Source organism: Equus asinus, chromosome 1 (assembly GCF_041296235.1).
Source record: "Equus asinus isolate D_3611 breed Donkey chromosome 1, EquAss-T2T_v2, whole genome shotgun sequence".
Lineage (NCBI taxonomy): Eukaryota > Metazoa > Chordata > Mammalia > Perissodactyla > Equidae > Equus > Equus asinus.
The window spans coordinates 120802923-120828457 of NC_091790.1; the positions used below are offsets into that span (position 1 = coordinate 120802923).

The 25535-nt window shown below is 37.2% G+C and overlaps 1 protein-coding gene across 33 annotated transcripts in view; it reads left to right on the plus strand.

The window, feature by feature from the left end:
- Positions 1–25535, plus strand: part of UTRN (utrophin) — a 478862-nt gene that overhangs the window by 427595 nt on the left and 25732 nt on the right. For all 33 annotated transcript variants that reach the window (XR_011502522.1, XR_011502525.1, XR_011502539.1 and 30 more), the window contains 3 exons: positions 324–490; positions 5675–5786; positions 20854–20990. Coding sequence is in view for 30 of the 33 variants with exons in the window: in XM_070506675.1 (XP_070362776.1) it covers positions 324–490; positions 5675–5786; positions 20854–20990 (416 nt within the window). In the remaining 3 variants the exon portion in view is untranslated. The remainder of the gene's footprint in view (positions 1–323; positions 491–5674; positions 5787–20853; positions 20991–25535) is intronic.

The following is a 25535-nucleotide window of genomic DNA, read 5'->3' on the forward strand; positions in this document are numbered from 1 at the left end:
TATAGGATTCAAGTATTTATGTGAAAAGAGTACGTAGAATTGTGTGGGTTTTGTTTTTGTTTTTTTAATAATCGGGGTATATAAAGAATTGAGATTTTTTTCTTCTTCCTTTATGATAATTTCTGCTTTTTCTCTTATTAAATTCTACAATTTTCTTTCCTTGAAGAACCTTAAATGTTTTGTGATTTAACTGACCCAGAAAGCGCTGTGTAACTTTCCTTTTGCTTCTGTACAGATTTTCAGAAGATTATGAAGCAACATCACGTGCTGTAATTTAAATGCAGACATTTTCTGTACTTTTACTATGTTGGTTTCCTCACCAGAATAACAACAAGCCAGAGATCAGCGTGAAGGAGTTTATAGATTGGATGCATCTGGAGCCACAGTCCATGGTGTGGCTGCCGGTTTTACATCGAGTGGCAGCAGCTGAGACTGCAAAGCACCAGGCCAAATGCAACATCTGTAAAGAATGTCCAATTGTAGGATTCAGGTGAGGTGACATATGCCAGCGGTGGCAGTAGGTTACTTTCTCTTCTGTTTGTGCAGTCTCAGTGTGTGTCCATCTTCCTTCCCATTTATCTCCATTCGACCTCCTAAACAAATGGGATGCCCAGCATATTCCATCTATCTGAAGGTGGCCTTCCTTCTCATAGCCACGACATGAAGCTTATTTTATTATTGTCATTGTTATTTATACTCTTTTGCTCCAAAACCAGATTTTTCTGGATTTCTATTTACATAGGTCACAGAAATGTTCAAGCATGATAGTTACATTACTCATTATATATAGATGGCCCTGACAGAATTCGGTGACGTTCTGAGGCCTTGTGGGGCATCAACCTTAAGAAGCAGGAAGCAACATTTAAATACTGACTGAGAAATCACCAAATTACTTTGTGTTACTTCTGCCAAGTTTGGCTTGAAATACTACTACTGTTCACCTTCACGTCAGGAGGGCTGCTAAAGGCCACTCTTTAAAGCAGTCAGTTTGTGGCCCCAAAGCAGACTGTGCAGGGTCTATGGTTTGTCGCTAGATGAAGTATCTTGGCTGTCATGGTCCTTTTGTCTTTTTCTCTTGATATAAATATGCAGTAGACTTCTTAGAATATTCTGTATTTCTCTTCTGGGGGGAATCTGGGAAGTAGCCCCAGTTTAGTCTGGAAATCTGTTATGAAATGACAAAGACACTCAAAGTTTCCTGTGTACCCTTCCTTTGTACCTGAGGAGAAACGAGCTAAGATGGTGATTTGCTGTTGGAGAGTCAGTCAGGGTGGCTGGGATTGGTTCTGTTGTATATAGCGTCAGTATCTTGAATTAACCAAAATTGCTTTCGTTTGACTGACTTTATCAGCACAGTTTGTATGAAGAGTGTCATTGCATTCTCTGTGGATGGCTAACATATGAAATAGAGCTCAGATTTCCTGTTCTTCCATTAATTATGGTGTAGCTGGGCAGACAATCTAAAGTGTTGTAAGTTCAGAAAGCCTTGGTAGCAGTGAGGCTGTGTGTTCTAAGAGGACGAAAAGGCAGGTAGTCAGTGTGAAGCAGGATCAGCATAACGCTGACAGCCAAGATAATGGATGTCCCAGTGACAGTCAAAGGCACACATTGGAAAGAGGAAGATGGAAAAGGTACAGTTTAAAGGCACCAGGTTTCTTGGAATGGCTGAGTTTGAAGTACCTGGTGGACACAGATGGACAGGATAAGAATCACTAGAATGTGCAAGCTCAGGACACCAGTGGGAAGATAATCCAAAGAGAGACATAACCTTCAGAGCTAATCGTCACTGCCACTTATCCAGTGCTTTTTGTACAGACATTGTGCTAAAATGTGTTGTATGTGTTATTTCATTTACTCATCATAAAAACCCTGTAAGATTGGTAGTCACATCTCTGTTTTATACATGAAAGAACTAAGATCAGAGATGAGGCCACTTGCTCAAGGCTGGATTTCCAATAAGTGGAGACGAAGTTGGGATTCAAATTGAGGTCTTTTGGGCATTGGAGTTCATAGTTCTCTGTCACTATGGTATAACAAAAAATCAGATTAGATTTTCAGGAGAGGAGGAATTTCTCATGAAGAAGCAATTAGGTGATGCTGAACAGAACAACTGATTTAGGACATTGATTATTAGACCAAAAATATTATGTTGGATATAAAAAGTAATGTGAAACCGCAAGAAACATCCAGATTAACTGACTTGGGAAGAGACTGGCTTATATAAAACCTGCCAAATGTGGCCATTTATATAGTCTGAGATGTGATGAGGAACTAGATTTCTCAGACCTGTGGAAATGGAGAATAAAGGACAAGACAAAAAGCTCTAAAAAATATTAGCATTTGATTGCACCTTTAAAGCTTTATTTCTTAGAAAGAAAATGACCTGAAGCAAACGTAGCATAATATTAAGATGTTAAAAAGCTGAGATGTGGGTACACTGATGTTTGTTTATTTTTCTCTCTGCTTTTGAATAAACTTGAAATATTTCATAAGAGAAATACATTTGAAGAGCAGTTACAAAGGGGAACAATGTCAAGTGTTAAATTTCAGATGTTTAAGTTTCCAGTATAAGTGTAAAATTCATAGGTGAATGTCTCCAGTATAAAGATGTGAAGTTGACCAGGTGGTCAGAGATCCAGGTTACAGCAGGATATGCAGGAGGCGGTGTATTGAAAACTAAACCTGGAGTCAGGCTGCTTGGATTTGAATCTTCGATATACTGTTTGACTGTGTGACTATGGATAAGTTTCTTGGCCTTCCTGAATCTGAGTTTCCTCAACCTCAAATCCTATGAGTGTTTTCTCGTAGGAACAGTTAATACATAAAAAGTGACTAGGAAACTCCCTATCACAAAAAGAGCAGGCATTCAGTAAATGTTAGCTGTTTTTATTATTACTAATGATTATTATAATAATCATTAGTGGGATGGTAGCTAAGTCCATGAGTGTTACTGAACTGTTTATTGAGTTGTCATTGAACTGTTCCATTAAGTGGAAATACCAGAAAAGCCTGAACAGTGATGATGCTCAGTGGCATGCGGGATTGAAAAGAGGTATAAAAGTGAGAAAGACCATCAGTGTTCTTAAGAGAAGTAGGAAACATGCTGTTGTGGAAATCCAAGAGAGGACGTGAGAAAGATGGCAGAGGTGTTCAGAGCAGCAGAGGGATTCTAAAGTTCATATCTGGGAACAGACCTTTGAATGAGGAGTCATTGGTCACCGTAGAAAGAACTCTTTCCACGTCATGATAAGAGTGGAAGGCAGATCTCAGGCTCAGCAAAATAAGTAGGTTAGTACATGCCAACAACTTGTTCAAGGGCTCTAGCTATAACTTGAAGAGACTATGTCTGTATAGTGAAAATGGTAAGATGGTTGGTGATATATTATCTTCCTTTTACTGGCATATATAGTTTCCCCAGTTTCCTATATTGAGAATATAGTACCTTTAAATTTTAAAATTTCTGAATAGACGAGAAGTATGTCTGAAATTGACACCTGGTTTAGGGACAAGATCAAGCAAAGGTTTCTTCAAACTAACGGTGACTTGATGATTGCACTAAAATTTTGCGTGGAGGGAGTGAATATAAGAACAATTCCAATAGTAAAACAGGGCCAAGGTGGAATTGCTCTGAGTAGCTTTTAGGTAGAGGGATGGCTCTTTCTCTGAGCTACAAGGAAGAATGAAAACCCAGCTCCAGAAATACCAATCAAGGACTATGTGCATTATAGAATAAACTTAACTTCATCCAGGCTGACTCCGTATCAAGCTGCCATTTTAGATATTTCTTTTTCTCTGAATTTTTATAAACACTGCTACAGTTTTTCTCTAATTACTTCCAAATTAAATTTTAATGAATTCTTAGATTTACAGAATGTTTTGCAAGCTGGGAATTATTTCAGTTCGGATCACATACGGCTGCTTAATAGTAGCATAAATAAATTAGAGGTTTAGTTTCCTTTCGTAGAAAGAAAGTCCTAGAATAGGCAATCCAAAACTGAAGGATGGCTCTGCAGTCATCTGCATCCCTAGTTCTATCATTTTTTCCCCCAGCTTCATTGAGGTATAATTGACATATAACGTATAAATTTAAGGTGCACAACGTGTTGATTGGGCACACTTATATTGCAAAATGATTACCTCCATGGTGTTAGCTGGCACCTGCATCATGTCACATAATTGCTGTTTCTTTTTTGTAATGCAAATATTTAAAACCTACTCTCTTAGCAATATAAAAACTATGCAGTATGTCAGATCCCTGGAACTTACTCATCTTCTAACTGGAAGCTTGTCCTCTTTAACCAACACGACCTCTTTCGTAGCTCCGTCTTTGCCCTCTGCTGTCCCTGCCATGTGGCTTCCATCTTCAAGGTCCCCTTGGCTAACGGAGTGTCTCTTCTGGATGTCAGGTCCACTTTCCGGAAGGAGGGAGACGGCGGTACGCCTTCCCACCCGAGTCATCCCTTGAAATCCCAGCTAGCAACTCCACCCCGTGCCTGCGACTTGCATTGCGCTGTCACCACCATCAGCTAGAGAAACTGAGACAGTGTTTTCAGCGGGGCACACTGCCCACTAACAGTTCAGGGGTCTGGCACCAGTGAAGAAAGGGAGAATGGCTATCTGCCATGGAGGTGTTCAGCAATAAACAAAACTCCATTTACAAGAGATGTCAGTCGTTGTCAAGCCACGCAGATAGGTCAAGAAATATAGTTGGTGTAGGTGGTTGTTTCAAGCCAGATAGCTTCCCTGCCAAAATAAGCTGGGTGTGTAGGATACGTGCATTGATTTTCCTGAAATCAATTTGCAAGGCATTCTATAGGTCATTTTAGAAGCTGCTCAGCTTTTAATAGGTTACATTATTAACTTCATATAACCTTTACATTTGGTTTCCATTTTCAGTGTTAGTCCTATTATTTAATTGTTTTCTGTAGAAATGTATATATTTATGCTGTATATATCTTATTACCGTCAGTCATCCTTTTTAGCAGATGGAGGATCTGGGAGATGTTTTCCACTCGGACCCAAAAAAAGCTTAAAATCTAGAGTTTTGCTCTTCTAAGTAAGATTCTGCAATTGAAAGTCACCGTAGTGTCATTCTTAAGTGAGAGATTTGAAAACACTGTTTCCAGTCAAGAATGTGTGGTGATTAAGGTTTTATTTAGTTTGCTCTTTAATTTTTTTTCCTAATGACTAGTTTAAACCAAATATGAAAATGTTCCTTGTAAAAAATAATGCCTTTGTGAGGGAATTTTGAGATTCATTTCTTACTGGTGGCATAATTGACATTTTAAGTTTTGGTGTATCAAGCTAATAAAAATGACTTCTCTTTTCTTCTCTGCCATTTTGCATTCACATTCAAACATTGCAGAAAATCTTCAGACATAGATTTTTGTCTTCTCATCATGTTGTGAAACAAATGGAAACGTTTTAGAAACTTGAACTCCAAAAATTTGCTTTTGTTTTTAACTTGGGAGTTGTTTTCATTAATTCCCTTGTGAAATTCAAGATTCTCTTTGTCCTAATTGGGAGCTAGGATACTAAGCAAATTCCACATTTGTGGCCAATATCCCTTGTATTTCTGTGGTGATTTGGATGAATGAAATTCCTTACCACAAATGATTGATTTGGGCTAAATAATAGGCTTGCAGGCCAATGAATTTTCATTTCTTCTTTCTAGGTATAGAAGCTTAAAGCATTTTAACTATGATGTCTGCCAGAGTTGCTTTTTTTCGGGTCGAACAGCAAAAGGTCACAAATTACATTATCCGATGGTGGAATATTGTATACCTGTGAGTACTGAGCCACTGTTTTTTGTTTGTTTGTTTTGGTTTTAATATATTGCTTTTGAATTAACTAGTGTCTAAAATTATTCAGTTTATCACACAACTTTTTCTGGGAAAAAATCACTTTCAAGATTGTATAACCATATATATTTTATTTTCTTTTAATTAACTATATCTATGTTGAATTAATTAACAAATAATTATACCCTTTTCAGAAAAATTAATCTATTAAATTTTGTTTACATCTGTGTTTTGATTTTAAAGTTAACTTTTTTTGGTAGCAAACTCTTTTAAGAGCTCACACTGACCTACATTGAAGCTGATACTAGGTAATGAGAAGTCATGTTCCTTTTAGACATATTTAAGATGTGTTTTCATAACTAAATATTATATTTACATTAGTAAAAATGTAGAAAACAGAGAAAGTAAAAAATCCATAAATCTAGCTCCTGAATTAAACTATCTTCCAATATTTTCCCATGTCTCTGATTTTAAGATTTTATTTATGTCTATATTTATGTAATTTTGATTCTGATTTTTTCACTGAACATGGTATACTGTGTTCCCCCATGTTGTCACCCAGTATAATTTTTTTCTGGTCCCAGAATATTTAATTTATCTGTAGTATAATTTATCTGACCATACCCTAAATTTGGACATTTAGCTTATTTTCAATTTCCTGGTGTTATAAACAACACTTTTAAAGTTATCTTTGTGAACACAGCTGTTTCCATATGTTACATAAATTACGTTTTCATAGAATAAAGTGCTAGAAGTAAGTGATCTTGGTTAAATTACGTTTTCATAGAATAAAGTGCTAGAAGTAAGTGATCTTGGTCAATGAATATGAGTATTTTTATGGCCAACATACTTTATAGCAACTTATTTTCTGAAAGAGGTTTATACCACTTTACATTATTATCACAATTTATTAATGTCCCGATTTTACTACAGTCTCACTAGTATTGGATACTGATTCTTGTTGCTCCTTGGATCTACAGCTATTTTTTTCTAAAGTTTATCTTCATTTTCTGTCAACAGCTATTTTCTAGCTTCCTTCAAAATAGTGAACGAAAATTTATTCATAGAGCTGTACGTTTTCTTTGGTTTAGAGAATTGAGTTACTTTTTGGATCATAAATTGACAGAAAGGCAGCGATACTTACAAAATATACACATATAAATCTCACTCACATTCTTAGGTATCTTATCTCAAATAAATAGGTACCCCGTATGTGGAGAGGAAATCTCTAGAAAATGTTGCGGAGTTATAATAGATGAAATACCCATAGTGAATAGTAACTTCAACTAGGAAAGATAATTCCCCTAAGAAAATTTGTGAAGCACCATTTATTGTTATGATTAACATATTTATTCACTCAACAAATAAATGGTGAGGACTTACCATGAGTCAGACACTGTCCTGGCTGTGATAATTCATCAGTTCACTAGCGAAATAGACAAGATTACTGACTCTCCTGCTCCTTTCCATTTAGGAGGAGGGGACGTGTGACAGGGAAGAGGAAACAAATAAATGAAATCATTGCCAATTGTAGTAGGTGTCTTTAAAGAAATACTTGGGTAATGAGATAGAAGATTAGAGGAGGCACTTGGGATAAAGAAATTAAGGAAGGTCTTTCTGAGAAGTGAACCTTTGAGTTGAGATTGAAGGATGAGAAAGAATCAGCTGTGTAAAGAACTAGTAGGAAGGGTATTTCAGAAAAAAGAAACTGCACACACAGTGGTCTGGAAGTGGGAAAGATGTTGGCATGATTGGGGCACAGAAGAAAATGGAGCATATTCCACAAGGGGAGTGTGATAGGTGTCACTGCCTATATAATTTGAAGTGCTCTGAGCAAAATGAAAGTGTGGGGCCCCTTGTTAAAAAAATTATTATGGCTTTCAAGATGGCAACAGCAGAGCATTAAGCCAAGTTCAGGGCACTTCGGAACACAGGATGCTTTGCAGCTGCACAGGTCACGCATCCATGAAGCTGGCTCTGGGAGTGGGAAAAAGGTGGAAATGACTAGAGAACAGAAAGAAACTGAAGTGAGTTTCACAGAGTGAATTTCTAACCTTCACAAAAAGGAGAATGATGGGAGATGGGGTTAAAGAGAAAGGCAGGTGTCCGATTGTGCGGAACCCTGCTGATCATTGAAAGGAACTTGAATTGGGGAGAAATATTGTATTAATATTTGCGTGATTAGAGCTATAAATTTAGGAAACTGATTATAAAGAACTAATGTCAAAATGGGAAAAATCACAGAGTACATACACGATAAAGACGTATAAAAATTACTACATATTTAAAGATGTATAAAGTAAGTAAAGATGTATAAAATTACTATTTTCCTTGGTCTTAAATACAATAATCTCTAATGGTTTTGCAAAATACCCACGCAGTTTGAAATCTACATATCTTCAATGTCAGTCATTGGCCAGTAGAGCTGTGCTTGAGAAGCACTGATACACTGATGAATTTCACCCTCCAACCACCATTTTTAAATAAAATCTGTAAATTAGCTAAAACTCTTCTTGTGACACAGTCTTGACAAAGTCACTGTTATCATGTCGGAGATTACGGCTTACCCTGCGTAGTACAGGACGGCTTCCTTCTTGCAGACATGCTTTGGAAAGTCCTCTGTCCCTTTCTGAAGTTTGCTTAGTGATCTTAATCAGCAAGCTACTCATAAATCATCTCTTAGGACAGGTTATTTTCTGCATTTGACCCTGCAACTTTTGATAAAATGACTAGAAATATATGTAAGTTGAGTCTTTGAAAGGCACGCCTTGAATTTAATAGTAATCAATTAGTTAATTTAACTGCTTCCCAAATTTTCTTTCTTTTCATCCACATTCTTTGAAATTTTGCTCTCCTCTTTTAAGTAAACTTTATTTATAGTTCATCTGTCTTTACACAATGTTCCCTGGACTCATTCGATGTCTGCCTTAGGAAAGGAACTCAAATGTGAGTTTTTCAATACAATAATCATAAGCTCTGCCTGAATGTAAGCGGATCAAACCTTTCCATGCACATGTCTGCATTTCTCATAGTGCTAGGAAAATGCTCCCGTTGCTTTACTGACGCGATTTCTTTCCCCTTCCACTTCCTTTTCCAGCTCACTCTGAATGTTTCTATGGTTAAGAGTTTCTGAAGCCTTATTTTAAACCTTCAAAGCTTATTTTAAATCTTCAAAGAGAAATATTTCTTTAAACATATCAGCCTACTATCTATGGCAATGTTTGTCTTTAGATGTAGGAAGACTAATGGTGTATGAAGTAGCTATTGTAATTTATGAAGGTATTTTATGAAATTGATAATAAAACATTTATATACGGAAATGAAATGGAATTTTTCTCTCTCTAGAAAATGATTTTTTTAGCTATTATTTTCCCCCACCATTACTATAATCCAGATTTGTACATTTAAGAATTCTTTCATTAGGCTCAGTAAGAGTCCATCTAAAACAGACAACGTGGTATGGATTATGTTTAATGCCTGTCACCATTCTCTCTCTGTTCACCCAAATTCCACCTTTTCACAAAAACAACTCAACTCTTACTTTGTGTGAAATCTTCCCAAACTTCTCTGGTTTCCCCTCACCAAAACGTGTCACTCTGTGGTCTGCCAGTAGCCTCGACTTCCCCAGTTAGCATTTGATTCTATGTTATCTTGTACTGTTTTCTGTGTGGTATTTTTACCACTCGGCTATCTTTTTAGCTCCTTGAGAATAAGGATAAATCTGATACTTTTCTTACTATGCTTAATTAAATCTGGCTCATAAAAGCTAAATGAGCTCATATCTGACATTATAAATACTAATTATAGAATATTAAAGCTGGAAAGGATCTAAGAGATCATCTAACTCATCCTCATCTTAAAAAACTAAGTCTTAGAGAAGGTAAGTGATTTGTTCAAAATTAGTGGCATGGATTTAGTGATTTAGTTTCGTTAGGGAAATATACTCACAATTTGGAACATTAGTAAACTGTTTTCTGTCTGATGGCTGGAGTATTATATTTGTTGAGTGCCCTGTTATATACCAGGCATTTGCTGCAGACTGGAGATATAGTGTAAATATAATGAAGGAGAGAAAAGATCTCTATTTGGAGAAATTCAAGACTGTATATTTTTTAGAATGACTAAGGTTATGGATCAAGAGTCAAAATTTTGTCTTGTTACCTGTGCACTACATGTTTGAATTTGGAGAGTATAGTTTATTTCTTAAAAAATTGCATTTTATATTAAAGATGTTCACATTTTAATTTCTTTTTTATTGAAGTAAGAGTTTATGATGATTTAATTTTCAAGTGAAAATTACCCTTACTGGATCTTTTTAAAAAAGTCGTCTCTATTCTCCGTTGCAAATAACCAAAATTTAACTCCAATCAGAAACATTTTTGTATATTAGGACCTATAATAGACAGGCCTTTAAATTATAGAGAGAGGGTGATGAATTTCACATATGATTTGTAAGAGTTCGTGTAGTTGCTGACAGTGACAGAGAGCTGGATAGGGTTAAATACCAAGGAGTTTGAAATTGCTGCTGGGGGCAAGCATGAGTCACCAAGACATGAATAAATTGATGGCTGCATTGCCACAAGAGTGCAGCTGAGGTTAATTGGCAAGGAGTTGCCGTCTATGGCTCCGTCATTGCTCAGTTGCTTTGGAATCAAAAGATGGTAGGTATATAGTGGAAGACCAAGGGAGTGAACAACTCAAAAGTGTTAATAATACTGGGATGGATTTGGGCTACCCCATGCTGAAAAGATCCCAAAGACAGTTGAGGGGCTAGAGATCATGATGATGGGGGAAAGAACGGGTTATTCATATTAAAGAAGTAGGAGCAAGGATCAGAAGGTACCAGTCCGCAAAAGACTTTTCCAAGTTAGAGACTTGGGACTGAAAGATGTTTTGTGTATGACGAGGCCTGAGGTGTGGCTATACCCTAGTGTGTGACTGAAGTGGGACATGAAAGGTTTTGGAGATGAGATGGCATTTACAAGATCGTCAGTATGTTTCTAGAGATGACAGATGATAGCTGTGTCTGGCCAAGTACCGTCAATGGGGAGTGGACGGCCACATTGGTATCAGTAGGTGTTAAGGCTTAGGGAAATGGTGTACACCTCCTGTGCTCTTGGCCTTTGGGAGGGAGAGATTACACAGCCCATAATGGAGAGGATTGTGGGGGAGATGGGATCATCAGAGGGCCATCAGGATTCATTGAAGGAGAAAGGTTGAAATCACAGTTATGAACAGATGTGTGGGAATGTGTGCATGAGTAAAAGAACAGAGTCCACAGTAGTGGGAAAGAAAGAAACAGACAGACCATGTGCATCTTGTGAGCGGCAGTGGCCCCATCCATGCAGGAAAAAGGAGAAATGGGGAAAGGCCATAGAGAGAGCACCTACCTGATGGTCAGTGTAGATCTCAGGAACTGAAGGGTTAGCTGGGAGAGGAAGGGGTTTGAGAGACGTGTTAGCTCAGGGAGAAAGGATGGGATCTTTGCAAAATTTTATTGCTAGAAAGGTCAGCAAGATCAGCTACTCCCAACATTCAAATTGTTGTGGTGGAATCATTGCAAGATTCTCTGTTTATGTGCTGGGTTTGGACAGTTTGTACTGATAGTTTTGTACTGATTGTTTTGTTGAGATTTTTGGTGAGAAAAGGGGAGGATGGGGAAAAAAACCTTAATAGGAAACAGCTTATTAAGTTAATAACACTTAAAACAAATTTGTACTGTATTTGTTAAGCAAGTGCATGTTGCTTTCAAAGCAACAGGTTCAAGCATATTCTTGTCAATATTGATTAATATATAGGGAAATAAACCAAAATTTCATATTTTCAGTGTTTTCAGAAACTGTAGAAAATCAGTTTTCTACTGTAAAAAATAGAAAAGGCTTTCTTTTTAAAGTTAAAAGTGAAATCACATCTTTTCTTCACAAGCTGTATGTCGTCGGCAAGAAAGAAACCCAAACAAATAGGACAAAGGAAAAAGCTGGAAATGCTTGTTTTGTCTACTCCTCTCCACCACTGCCTGCATTGATGTATTCCTAAGACTATAAAAATCAAGTGTAAGAAAATGCTGATTCATCCTTTGGAAAACTCTATCTTGCGTTACTGTAGGTGTCTTGGGCAGTCTTGCTTCTTTGGATGAGACTTGGGATGCTTGCCAGTATGCTAAAAACGCAGCCTCATTCCTATTTCTCTGACCTCAGCATCCTGAGCTTCTCACCCACCTTACACTGTTTTCCCAGTGAGTTGAGTGCATTTAGAGTGTGTCATTAGCTTTTAAAGTAAGGCTTGGACAAAATCCATTTTACTTTGAGTGATTTCTTAACCTACTTATTCTTGACCCCTCGGTGATTCTGTTAATGCTAATTTTTTAGTTTCCTATTTTTCCATTAGAACTTGAAAGGCTCCAAGCTTGTCTCACCAATTTCATCCTATCCATAGAATTCGGTGTGTCTGAATTTCAACTTATTGAAATCTATGAACCTTAATCAAAACTGAAACATTGTTTTGCAGTTTTTAAAAAGCCTATTGGAATATCTTTAAGATAAGTACTGTGATAATGAAATGTACTCCTTAGAAGTATGCATATACCATTTGGGACTATTGACTTCTATGTTTAAGAAGCAAATCTTGCCAATGGGGGGCTGTTCAACAATGATTTTGGCACTCGTGCATGATCCAAGTGATAGTGTTTAATTATTCTGCTCATGTGCCAAATGACTGGGTTGTTTCTTATATAACCTTGATTTTCCTCTCTGTACTTCCTTGTTGTCCTCTGTCTATAACTTATTCATACTTGCAGTTAACAGTTAAAAATCTAATATTAGGAATATTTGTTAAGGAATTAGATAATACTGCCATCCCAAGTTATGAATTGCCAAAAACAAATTGGGAGGAGATTTAAAATGAATATGGTTTTGTCTCTTAGTTTGCAGTTCTTTTGGGCGTTTTGCTTAAATTACTAAGTAATTAGAAGTTGGGTGTTTTGACCTTTAGGTTATTTGACTTCATTGTTAATAGCCCCTTTTTATGTTTTGCTTTGTGGATCTTTGGTGTTACTAGTGGGAGTTTTTTGAGCTGAAGAAGTAAAGTAATTTATTCGAGGACCCGCTTGACTGTAACCGTGAGGGTTAGCATTCCTGAATTCTAACTTTTGCACCTTAACCTTATTGTTGCTTGTGGTTCACATTAATGAGAAGGAAAAGCCGTATATAGATATAGTGATGTTTTTAAAGTTCAATAGTGCATAGCTGTCAGCATTTACAATAAGAATATACAGTTTGAAACATGAACAGGATAGAATAATACAAAGTATTTATATGTAGGTATGCAAACACAAGGAAAAATCTCTAAAGTTTACTCTAATGATGTCTATATTTGTTCTCAATCAAGAAATAAAATAGGGGCTGGCCTGGTAGCCCAGCGGTTAAGTGTGCACATTCCGATTCAGTGTCCCAGGGTTCGTCGGTTCGGATCCTGGGTGTGGACAGGGCACCGCTTGGCACGCCATGCTGTGGTAGGCATCCCACATATAAAGTGGAGGAAGATGGGCACAGATGTGTGCTCAGGGCCAGTCTTCCTCAGCAAAAAGAGGAGGATTGGCAGCAGATGTTAGCTCAGTGCTAATCTTCCCTCCCCCCCACAAAAAAAGAAAGAAAATAGAGGAAAATTTAAAATCCTCCCAGCTTTGGTTGGCAAATAGAACTCAAGAGTGAAAAATCAGGCTGGCTTGCCAGGAGTTCTTAGGGTTTTGATGGAGAATTAGACGGATAGACTAACCGCAGGGTATATTTTATAATTCATCAATACTTTTTAATATTTTATTCATTCATTTGTGTTAGTTGGTGGGGAGCAGGTCGGGAACTAATTACTTCTTATTATCCAAATAAGTTTTCATTGTTATCTCGCTGCTACTTAACAGCAGCATAGCAGAGGGAAGTATAATTTTGAGTATTCACATGCCCACTTGTCTGTGCAGATTTAGTTCTAAAACATTTTTCACAGTGACTCACCTTCATTAGCTTTCTAAAAATGACAACTTGAAGGACAGTCCTCATTTGGAGATGTGAGTTCTTATGTGCTTGTTAAAAATCAGGCCAGAAGGATTTGGGGAAGATGGCGGTAGCAGTGGCTTCAGGGTTTTCTCTGTCTCTTTTGCCTTTGCCATTTTCTTCCCATTTGTAATGTCGTTACATAAAAAGAGACAGAGCAACTAGACAACAGGGCCGAACCCCTGGACAATGTTTGCAGCAAAACTAGATAGTAAGGGGTCCCCAGAATAAATCTGGGTGGTGACAAACCACCTCCAGCTACAAAACCTACAGGATATCATTATATGTAAGAGAAAGGAAAAAGAAGCAAAGGTGGCTGAGACCTGGAGAACCCCGGAATAGGCGCCAGGTTTTCAGTGGAAAGCTCAAAGGGCTGGTTGGGGAGCAGAGCCCCGATGAGAAGGTCTGAAGGCGCTGGAGGGCGCTGGGCCTCTGCAGCTCTCAGACCTGACCCGCCGGGGCCTCCTCCAGGAGACAGCCTCCCCCTGGATAAACTGCTAGGAATGGAACCAAGTCTCAGCAGGTCAGAGCAACAGAGACGAAAGAAAGAAACAGTCTAACCCAAGGTGAGGGGAGGGGAACAGGGCCAGGAAATCCTAAAACTCAAGTGCCCTGTTTTTGCTTACCCCACAAAACCAAAAGAAGGGGGAGCTCTGTGAAGTTAGAAAAGCTTTCCTGAACCCCACTTCATTCCAAACGTTTTGGAAAATTAACTTGACAACAACAACAAAAATTGAGTGACAAAAGCTATAATGATCAAATCTCACATAAATCAATGATAAGAAAAAGATATAAGAACAAAATAATATCACTCCAAATAAAGCAGGCCAGAAATAGGTGTTCATTGAACATCAATACTGTAACCTACTCTTTCTAAATAAGCTACAAACCCTTCAGAAAATGATACAAGACATGGAACACAAATGTAAATCAGAATTGGGAAATCTCAGAAGTGAGGTGACAGAACTCAGGAAAGAATTAGAAATAAAAGAAAAAGTCATTTCAGAAATTAAGACTAATTAATTTTAGTCTTAATGAACAGAACAGATAAATACCATAAAAGAAATGGAAGGTGAATAAGAGACAAACTTTAAAACTCACAAGAAATGAAGAAAGCAATATAAAGACTTCAAGAGAAAATGACAAATGTTGAAGATAGGCAAAAAGAAAAAAGAAGATTGAAAGTATGGATAATAGGCATCCCTGAAGAAGAAACCCAAAGGTGGAACAAACACTAAAAATGAAAATTCAAAATTCTCCCCCCAAGAAAGAAAAGAAAAAGTGAAACTTTATACTGAAAGAGTATATCACAAGCCTGAGAATGTTGACTCGGAAGGACCAACACTATGATGTATTCTGGTAAAATTACTAGGCTTAAAAATAAATCCTTTGGTGCCGGCCCGGTGGCACAGCAGTTAAGTTTGCACGTTCCACTTCTCGGTGGCCCAGGGTTCACCAGTTCAGATCCCAGGTGCAGACATGGCACCACATGGCAAGCCATGCTGTGGTAGGCATCCCAGATATAAAGTAGAGGAAGATGGGCACGGATGTTAGCTCAGGGCCAGGCTTCCTCAGCAAAAAGAGGAGGATTGGCAGCAGTTAGCTCAGGGCTAATCTTCCTCAAAAAAAAAAATCCTTTGGTCATTTAAACAAAAAGATAAACAGGAGTTAAAAAGGAAAGAAAATTAAACAATCATCAGACTGTTCAACAGCATTGCATTATACCAAAATAAAATGAAGGAACATATTTAAGAAACTCAAGGAAAAAAACCTGTGAGTCAAGGATTTTATATCCAGAAAAACCAACCTTTTAGTATCTAGTAAAGGACACAGGAAAACCATCATCAACATGCAAGAACTCAGGTGATACTGGTCCTATGAGCACTTCTTGAGGAATTTATTAGAGACCAGGGCTTCAGACAACCAAAATAGCTAGAGAAACAGCATCCTAAGGACTGGTGGAGAGTATTAAATAGATTGTTACCTGTAGAGTTCAAACTAAATGAGGATAACTGGAAGAAGCTCCTACTGGCCAAAGATGGGACAGTAGAGCCTCAGTAAGGATAATGATTGCAATGGATCAAACCCATCAAATATGGTAAAAATCTATGAATTCATAATTATATTTAAAAATAACCAAAAAATGGTCATCTGTGGAACATGGTAGGAAAACAATTCATTACTGGGAAAATTGATCAATAAAGAAAAAAATCAGACATAATCCTGCCTTTACTGAATGAACTGTACTACTGGGTGACTAACTGGTAGATGATAGCATGTCTTTCTACAAGTATTTCAGCTAATAAATGAAAATGAATGTCGAACTAGAATATCACCACTTTGAAGCCCCTATTGGATGGATGTGGGCATTGAGCACGCGAGCTGGTAGGATCACAGAAGAGAGATGACCAGACCTCATGTGCCTCCGATAATCCACTGAACACCACTGATAGTCTTGTCAAGAGATCAAACCTGAGCCAGATGCACTCTCCAGATCCAGCTGCCAATTTGCAGGATATCCAAAGGATGGAGGCACATGCTGAACTGCACCAGAAATAGGCAATCAGCAGAATCCAGACTCTAGAAAACTCCACCGGTCAAATTGCCTGAGTTTTTCAACAGATAAATTGTAAGGAAATGGCAAGTATGGAGGAGAAAACTGTAGATTAAAAGTGACTTAAAGTATGTTATATTTTTTAAATGAGCAAGACTAAACTATAGTATCTCGGGTTAGACCTTGGAGGGAGTGATAAAACTATTTTTAAAACACAAGACAGTTATTATTACAGTAGTGCCCCCTTATCTGCAGTTCTGTTTTCCTCAGTTTCAGTTACCCAAGGTTAACTGCAGTCCAAAAATATTACATGGAAAATTCCAGAAAAAGAAATTTCATAAGTTTTAAATTGCACCCCATTCTGAGTAGCATGGTGAAATCTCATGGCGTGTTGTTTTGTCGTGCCTGGGACGTGACTCGTCCTTTTGTCCAGCGGATCCATGCTGTACGCACTACCTGTCCATTAGTCACTGAGTAGCCGTCTCAGTGATCAGATCGACTGTCGTGGTATCGCAGTGCCTGTGTTCAAGGAACCCTTATTTTACTTAGTAACAGCCCCAAAGCACCCTTAATCTCTTACTATGAATAATTTATAAATTAAGCTTTACCATAGGTATGTATATATAGGAAAAAACATGGTATATATAGGGTTCGGTACTGTCCACGGTTTCAGGCATCTATTGGGGGTCTTGGAATGCATCCCCATGGAAAAGTGGGACTACTGCACTTAAACTGAGGACAATGGTCATCATGCAGAGGGAGGGGTTACAACTGGAACGAAGCATGTGGAAGGGGCTTCTGGAATGTCTGGCAAAGTTCAGTTTCCTTACTGAACGGTATTTGCCTTATATTCATGAAGCCATATAATTCATTAAGCCATGCATTTGTTGTATATAGTTTTGTGTATCTATGTTTTACTTTACAATAAAATGGATTAAAAAATAAATCAGTCAAGTCACAAATATTTTAAGAGTGGTTATCTGACTGCTCAAAGAGCTGACAATTTTAATTTTTCTCTTTTCTCTCTTTCATGTGTCTCTTTTTTCTAAGTGTGCTTACACTAAACAGCCTTATAGATGCAATTTAAAAGTTAGAAAATGACATTCCAATATAAATTTTGTAAAAATCAGCCACAGGATATTTTAGCAGTACTTTATTTAAAATGAAGGGAAAATTCAGAATGTAATAATAGATATTTTAGTCAGTGGCTGTGGGTTCTTTTCTCTTACAAAATTTAAAATCATTCCATTTTTCTAGGAGAAGTGACATAGTGCTGATATGGTGAAAAGACCCAGGGTTGCAAGAGCAGCTTTCTCCTTTTGACCTTGCAGGTCTGAATCTCTGGAAGCCTTAGTGTCAGTTTCCTTGCGGGTCAAAGAAGTGATATTAACCTCACTGACCTTGATGGTGAAAAGAGGTTGAAGGAAAGCTATTTGTAAGGTGCAGGTTCGATGCCCATATGTTACTCCTGTTTCAGTTAATGAGATGTACAAAATCTATTCTTTCTTTTCTTACAGCAATAAGTGAAAACCTAGTCTTTCAAGAAATGCATGAATAACTTGAATTGTTGGAGAATTTGTGTAAAGTGATCTATTCAATTTCATCTTTATATCATAATAGTGGTAGTTATTTGCTTGAAAAAAGAAAAAGAACAAAGTGTTAAACTTAGAGAGAAGATAGATTGAGTTTGATTATATTTGTTTATGCTAGATGGTGGTCCTCCTTTTTGCTTTTTACACAAACCATTGTCCTAGCACTTTAACATAGAGAAATATGAGGAACTGTCACTAGATAGCAAATTAGACCAACTATGTGTAGATATCTTTTAATTTTTTTGGCAAGAAAATGGGTTTAATTTATTTTCTTGGCTCTATCCCAACTAAAGAATTACATTCTGCTAATTTGAATATAATACCTAGTTCCTGTGGGATGAATTCCTTTTCACGTTTTCTTTTAACATTGCGTAAAGTTTATGCGTTACTGAATCTACTGCCTTAAGATTACAACTGTTGGTAGTAGTTTTTCCCTCAATATGAAAATTGATGAGGAAATAAAAATGTGTTATTTCTGTATGAGAATGCACTCATTTTTTCCCCCAAATATTAAATGGGAGCATTATCAGAGACTCAAATTTAATTTCAGCCCCTGCTATATAACTTTTGGGGAGGCAGATGGGTGTTTTTGCGGTTGTTTTTTGGGAGAAAGAGGAGTTTTTTGTTGGTTGGTTGGTTTTGCTTTGTTCTTCCACGTCTTGAATGTATTTACCTAAAGAATGTATGACGTGGAACTGGACTTGTACTTTTGAACGATGTGTCATTTTTCTCCCAAACAAGAGTTTGTGTTGAAACCCAAATGCAGATAAGCTAGAAGAACATTATACTAAGTGAAAGAAGCCAGTCACAAAAGACCACGTATTGTGTTGCCATTTATAAGAAATGTCCAGAATAGGCAAATCCATTAGAAACAGTGAGTAGACTAGTGATTGCCAGGGGCTGAGGGGAGGTGGCGGGGGTGGCGGTGGGGGTCAGAATGATTGCTAATAGGTACAGGGTTTCTTTTGAGGTGATGGTTGCACAACTCTGTGAATATACTAAAAAAAGCACCATATTGTACACGTCCTGGGTGAGGCAGACCGGGTAAGCGGCCTGGTGCATTGCCTACGTGTTCTTTGCTCCCACCTACCCTGCTGAGGGCTGCCTCAGTTGAAGACCTGGATATGGCTCGTTAAGTGATGAAAATCATTTTATTGCCAGATGGGAGATGGACCGAGTAGAAGCTGGAGGCTGTTACTTCCTTATCTCCCTATATATGAACAATGCGTTAAGAGCAGACGTAGAAAACTGGGTCATAAACGCTTGTCCTTGTGTGGGATTTCTATCATGGAAACCTTCTTCCCTTTTTTCTCTTTACCAGAACATTCAGGGTAAACATATCTATAAACTTAATCATAAATAGTTGTGATACCCGTTGCTAAAGGTCCAAATGTCCTTTACAGTAGGTCATGTATCCTTTTGGCTTTGTTCTCAATCTCAAACATTCCTTCTCTAAAAATTTCCATCTTTCCCCCCAGCTGTATTCTGCTTATTTCTCCTATTCTGCTTGGTTGGATCTTATAGCCCCAAACCAGCATCACTCAGAGCAACCATTTTTCGCCATAGAGTGGGTTGTCCTTGCTATCCTCTTTTTTTTAAAATAAAGTGAAAATTGATGAACTCTAGATTATAAATAGCTGGGGTTTATTTGTGTTTTCTCTCTGCTCCGCAAGCCTAGAGAATCACGTTTCCTTAATTGTTTACTAAAAGCAGACGAATTTAGGTGGAATGGGAGCCGATAGAAAGTAACAGAGCTACATAAGGGTTGACTCAGAATTTAGTCGTTTTAAAAAATAGTTAATTTTTGTAAACTTCTGTTGGCAAAACATGTTTGTCTGAGTCCTGGGCATGCCTGTCGTAAAGGAAGAGATGCCCTGGGGAGGGAGCAAGCAGAGCAGGGCAGGCCGGTAAGCCAGTATATTTAGTATTCAGTGTGTGATTCTAGAAAAGTTGTCTAGATTTGTTTTGTGAGGAGATTGGAATGAGGTCTGTCTGGTTGTAGATTCGATAGCCAACTAGGAATCAGACGACCAAGGTTTTAATTCTGTTCTGTGCAGATGATGTAAATATATTAAATGCATCTTCAGAAGGACTGAAGTTGATTTCTGTATAAAACACTGCAAATAAAAACTAGAATTGGTGAGAGAGGATAGGAAACTGGGGCTTAGAGAGCAATTCATGGGAGGGGTTGGGGGTAGATTTCAGTCCGCCTCATCCTAGGTGATTATTAACATCATCTTGAAATGCCTAAGGAAACAGTAACATTTTATATCGCCTTTAAAACTTTAGCCCATGTTGTATAATTATATCTTTGTATGGATGGGAAAGGACAAAGAAGCTGACAGTATTCCTTACGAGATAGAGTACAGTATGGCTCTGCTCTTTCTCTGTTATTTATGGCTTTGTCTTTTTCCAGACGACAATATATGCCGGCTTTTGTGAAGTCAGTATAACTTGTCCTCATTTATGCACCTTAGTTAAAACCATGTACTATCCAGAATACTTCGTCATCACTAAATGTTTAATAGCAAATTTCAACTTTCTTGGTGATAGGACTCAATCAATAACATTGCCAAAACTGATTTTATTTTGTGGCCCAATGTTTAAAATATGGAGAAATGAGCTAATTATAGTTTATTTTCAACAGAAAATAAAAAATTATAAGCTAATTGCTGGATATATTTAAGGATGAGTCCTGATTGCCTTGTGTCTTGGGGACATTGTGTGTTATTCCCAAAATATGCAAAGCTACTAAAACTGTTGTCATTTCATTGCGTCAATTTACGTTTGTTCCCATTTTATTGTAGATAGGTATCTCCTTCCATTTTAATGAGAGAAGTGTAATTTTTTCAATCTCACAGACAACATCTGGGGAAGATGTGCGAGACTTCACAAAGGTGCTGAAGAACAAGTTCAGATCAAAGAAATACTTTGCCAAACATCCTCGGCTCGGCTACCTGCCTGTCCAGACGGTTCTTGAAGGTGACAACTTAGAGGCGTAAGTTTAATTTTAATATGAAAACTTCTGTGTACTCGTATACCTGATTTGTCTTTTATGATGTTAGTGACACAAGAGAAATGATCTGATACCAAAAAGAATTTTTCTTTGGTAAAATGTTTCATTTTGAAAGAGGTAACTTAAACTTGAATCAGTCTTCACAACATGAATTTTTACGACAAGTATTTGCTGTTGGCAAGGTCACAGCTAAAATCCCTGGTTTAATTTGTACGTGTTCCTAAACTTTAAAAATATGTATTAATATGTCAACCTTTGCGTTGGTTATCCCTTTTCCTCTTGAAAATACGTAAAGCAAATTGCAATATTACGTGTTGTTTCATTATTTTATTTATTTTCCATTTTTCCCCCTTTGGGGGATGTTTTAGTATTTCTTGTAGTATGTTTGGCACTTATTTTACATATTTTTAATATAAATTTATTAATAATTAGTCTCTTGCTTCAGATATATACCCATGCTAAAATCTCATCAAAATCTCATTACATTTCTAATTTCTTCTTTCTTGAACGTGAAGACAGCCAAATCAAATAGATTTAAATAGTACATGAATAGACAAAATTTCTTAAAAATATATAATTTGAGTTTACAAGCACAAATGAAGCAAAGTTTCAAGGTAGCAAAAATACTTTATAATGGAGTTGCAAGGGCAAGAAAAGTAACAATTTATAACCAGAAATGAAAAGAAGAATTTTTTAAATGAACCAGAAGAAATGCAAGAAGTAATTTTGAATTACTAAACAATTATATATCAAGATCAAAATATATATGATTTTAAATCTTTGACTCACTTCTTAAAATATCAGCATAAATATGCCTTCCAAGGATATTTTCTTGAGCTGGAATTTTGGGGAGAATTAGCTTTTATTGCTAATCATCACCAGAGTGCCTAGTCACAAAGAAGAGTGAAATTCTGGTTTCAGAAAGATGCCCTTTCCAATGACTATAGAAGAGAAGCTCAGAAGTGTAAAGTGTGGAGTTTTCTACATTATACAGTAAAGAAAATTGTAGTAAGAAAAATGCAAAGTGTGTTGAGTGCAATTTTTGTGAAGTAAACTTTCTTTCTTTAAACTTCAAAACTCATAGTTCATTTTATTGTGTATATGAGAGATAATCAGAGAACACTAATCGGCCAGTGTACTCTGACAGTCCGTATCTCAAAGATGTCGAAATAGAGGGATATACTTAGTCTGCATTTTTTTCCGTATAAAGCGCTGTAGACCAGGGGCTTGGCTATACTTATGTACAAAGGTATCTTTTTTATTTGTGGAACTGCTAAGAAGTAGAAGAAAGACCACGGCCAAAACATAGTGAATATCTTTATCCCTCCATAGGTGATGTCATGAGAGTGTGTGCAGAAAGAAATACAATGCAGCTGTATAAGTAGATAGAGCCAAAAATACCACATGCGCTTTTAACACATGCAGAAAAATTCAAAGTCTTGATAACTTCGCTTGTTATCACACTGTGTACAATTAAAATATCTGCCTCCCCGTCATTTTTTCCACAGTACGCTTTATACACTGTAGAAGCAATTCAGTTTAAAGAGAGCTATTCAGATACTTAAAATCTATAAGAAAAGGTAGATCTTTTGTTCTCTCTTTGTTCTGCGGTTGTGTTTTTGTCCTTTTCTTTGAAAGGTTGTATGATAATACGTTCTTGTTTGTTTTAGTATGTCATATATTATTTAACTGTGCTGAACACCTCATGATAAAGACAAAATTTTACTTCTCTTGGTATCAGATCTAACTAACCTTTGGAGTAGCTTCCTGAGGCATAGAATTATCACACGAATCTTTTATTTCCAAGATAATTTGATAAGTTTGAATTAGTGACGTGCCTTTTGTTCTTTTGGTAAACCATTGGGATTTGTGTCCCAAATATCTCCATCCTTGGTATGAATCATGCAGGTAGACAGATCTTTTATATTCCTTTTAAGCATTTCTGATAATTTGCCTTTCAATGTCAAAATAATGATTGACATCAATCATTCTATTCTGAGTGGCTCAGTTAAAGTGAAAAAGAACAGCAACGCGTGACAAATAATTTTGTGTTTGATTTTGGGCTGTAACTCAGAAAATGCTTCACTCCATCCGTCATGAATTTACCAGCTTTTTCAGTGAGAGGAAAACCAAAGAGAGAAAAGAAGGAGTGTAAGATTAAATCAGATGTCACAAGATCCTTTTTGAAAAAGATTTATGAGCTACTGGATACAGCAGGCAGGTTTTCTTCTTTTTTGATCCCAGAATGTGTTCTTGGACTTGGTAGGGTTCATTTTTCCTCTGAGTCCTCTCTAGTACAGGGCCACTTAATCTTCTGGCGTAACAACTTATGTGAGTGGGTAGTAAAAAAGGTTGATTTCGTTTATTCTCCTCTTTGTGGGAGGAGAACATTGGAGAAAAACCAGTGAGGTGGTAAATGTCTTGAAGTTATTTATGAAGCTGATTAGAATTTTCTTTTGCTTCTTTCTCTTTCAGCCTTGCAAAATGTAATGTCTTCTCCTCTGTCCAGTAATTAGACATGCATGCATGGAGGGGATATATGGGGTAAATGAGTTATTACTAAAAGGAGGTAAACAAACCCATGCTTAGGTTTATTCAATTAATTTTCCAACTATTTATGCAAGATTTTTCAAAAAATAAATCAAAATAAATGAGTAGAGCTTGACTAAACAGTTAGCATTGAAAATAAACCTGAGAAACAAGCTAAAATAGTGGCAAAAGTAAATTGAGAATTGTGGGAGAGATTATTATTGGCTAAAAGGGTAGGTTGATTTCCCTCGGTTTAAGGTAGACAGCTCCCCCTGGTATCAGTTAAGGTGGAATAGATGAGTTTCGTGGTTTTCAAGTTCTTACTGTAGCAAGAACCAACTCATGGTAAGTAATTATGGTTGTGGGAGCATAGGACTGGGAGGAAGTGACAGCTAAGCCGAGACCTGGAAGATGAATGGGGCCAGTGTTCAGTGTTTGGTGTGGGAGGACGAGAGGGAGAGTTTCTGGGCAAGGGAAGCATTTTCAAAAGTTTGGAGACAAGATTGTTTGGGAAATCAAGATGGGAAGCTGGGAATAGTGACAAGACATGAGAGGGGAGAGAGAATCCAGAGCCATAGGATGAAGGGCCTGTAACCATGCCAGCAGTGTTTGAAGTTTGTCCTGAGAGCAGTGGGGAGCCATTGAAGGTTCATATGTTAGAGCGTGCTGGGACCCCACTCGCTCCGCTTTGGTTACGTTTCACGTAGTAGTAACGCTGGTTAGGAGAGTCTGCCCCCTTGCATATTAGTGTGTGATTAACCAAAACCCTGTGTTCTGCTCCCACTCTGGAAAGCAGGGATAGGCTGAAGTTTCAAATCTGAGCTAACACACAGATTGGTCTTACTTTTAACCCCCTTTAATCACAGGCTTTAACGGCCGTGCGGACATTGCCTTGTTTTTCCCATCAGAATTTAATGAGAAAGCTGATTACTTCACTTTTTTTTTTCCTACAAATCAGAATACTTTGAAGTCATTGAAGCCTAAAGTTTGAATTTTTTTATCTTTATTTCTTTTCATAGAAAATTTCCCAATATATAAAATACTTTCTTTTGAGCAACTCTTCATTTCAGCTTTCTGCCTCCGCCGTTATCTTAAGTTCAACGAATCACTTTTGTGCTAACTGAATTAACTTCACAAGAACCAGCCAAGCAGCTTTGCAAAAGCTTTTCCAAGTTCAATTAAGATCAAAAACACATATTTTTCTTGTGTTTAAAGCTCACGGCAAATGGTGTGGTACACTTGAATTTTAGAAGTGATCGCTGGAGCAGTTACTACTTTTTGGAAAGTGTATAGCAAATCATTCACTTGACATTTAGTCCACATTTCAGAGTTAACAAAAAGTAGTCATGTAAAAAGACTTGGATAATACTGTGTTGTTTCATTGTTGTTGTTTCTTTTTTATACGTGGATAATTAAGTCTATTTACAGTATGGATATTCTGACAAACACGGACTAGATAAATGCCTGTTTTTGAAAGTACATCCAAAGAGTCTTCATTTTTCATTCCGATAGGATGACCTTCCATCTTTTTTTAGTCTTTACTATTCAGACATAAACTCGTGCTTCCCAGTAGGCAATAATGAGATCATTAACTTTTTCTTAACTATGTATGTATAAGAGAAATAGGAGAATCAAGTAGATAGAATAATTTAAACTTCCCGTCTTTGTTTCAGTCAGCATTAGCTTTTGCAGGAGACTTTATTTAGAGAACTAATTTTCTTTAGACTTTTACATTTTCACATTCATCAGTAACTCCTCCTCCGCTCTAAAAAAAAAAAAAAGTTAGGGTTTGAACTAGCTTTTAACTAGGATCGGTTGTTTTCAAATGATATTTCATGGAGACCTGGGGATGTCTAGGCAGTGCTGTAAGGTTGGGGGATAACCTTGATCAAGCTCCAGACTCAAGCCCTGATTCAAGCTGAACAAGTTTCCTTTATCAGTTTAATAGATTGAACTTCTGGATAAAATTTTGCTTGAAGAAAGTGTATCATGATCTAG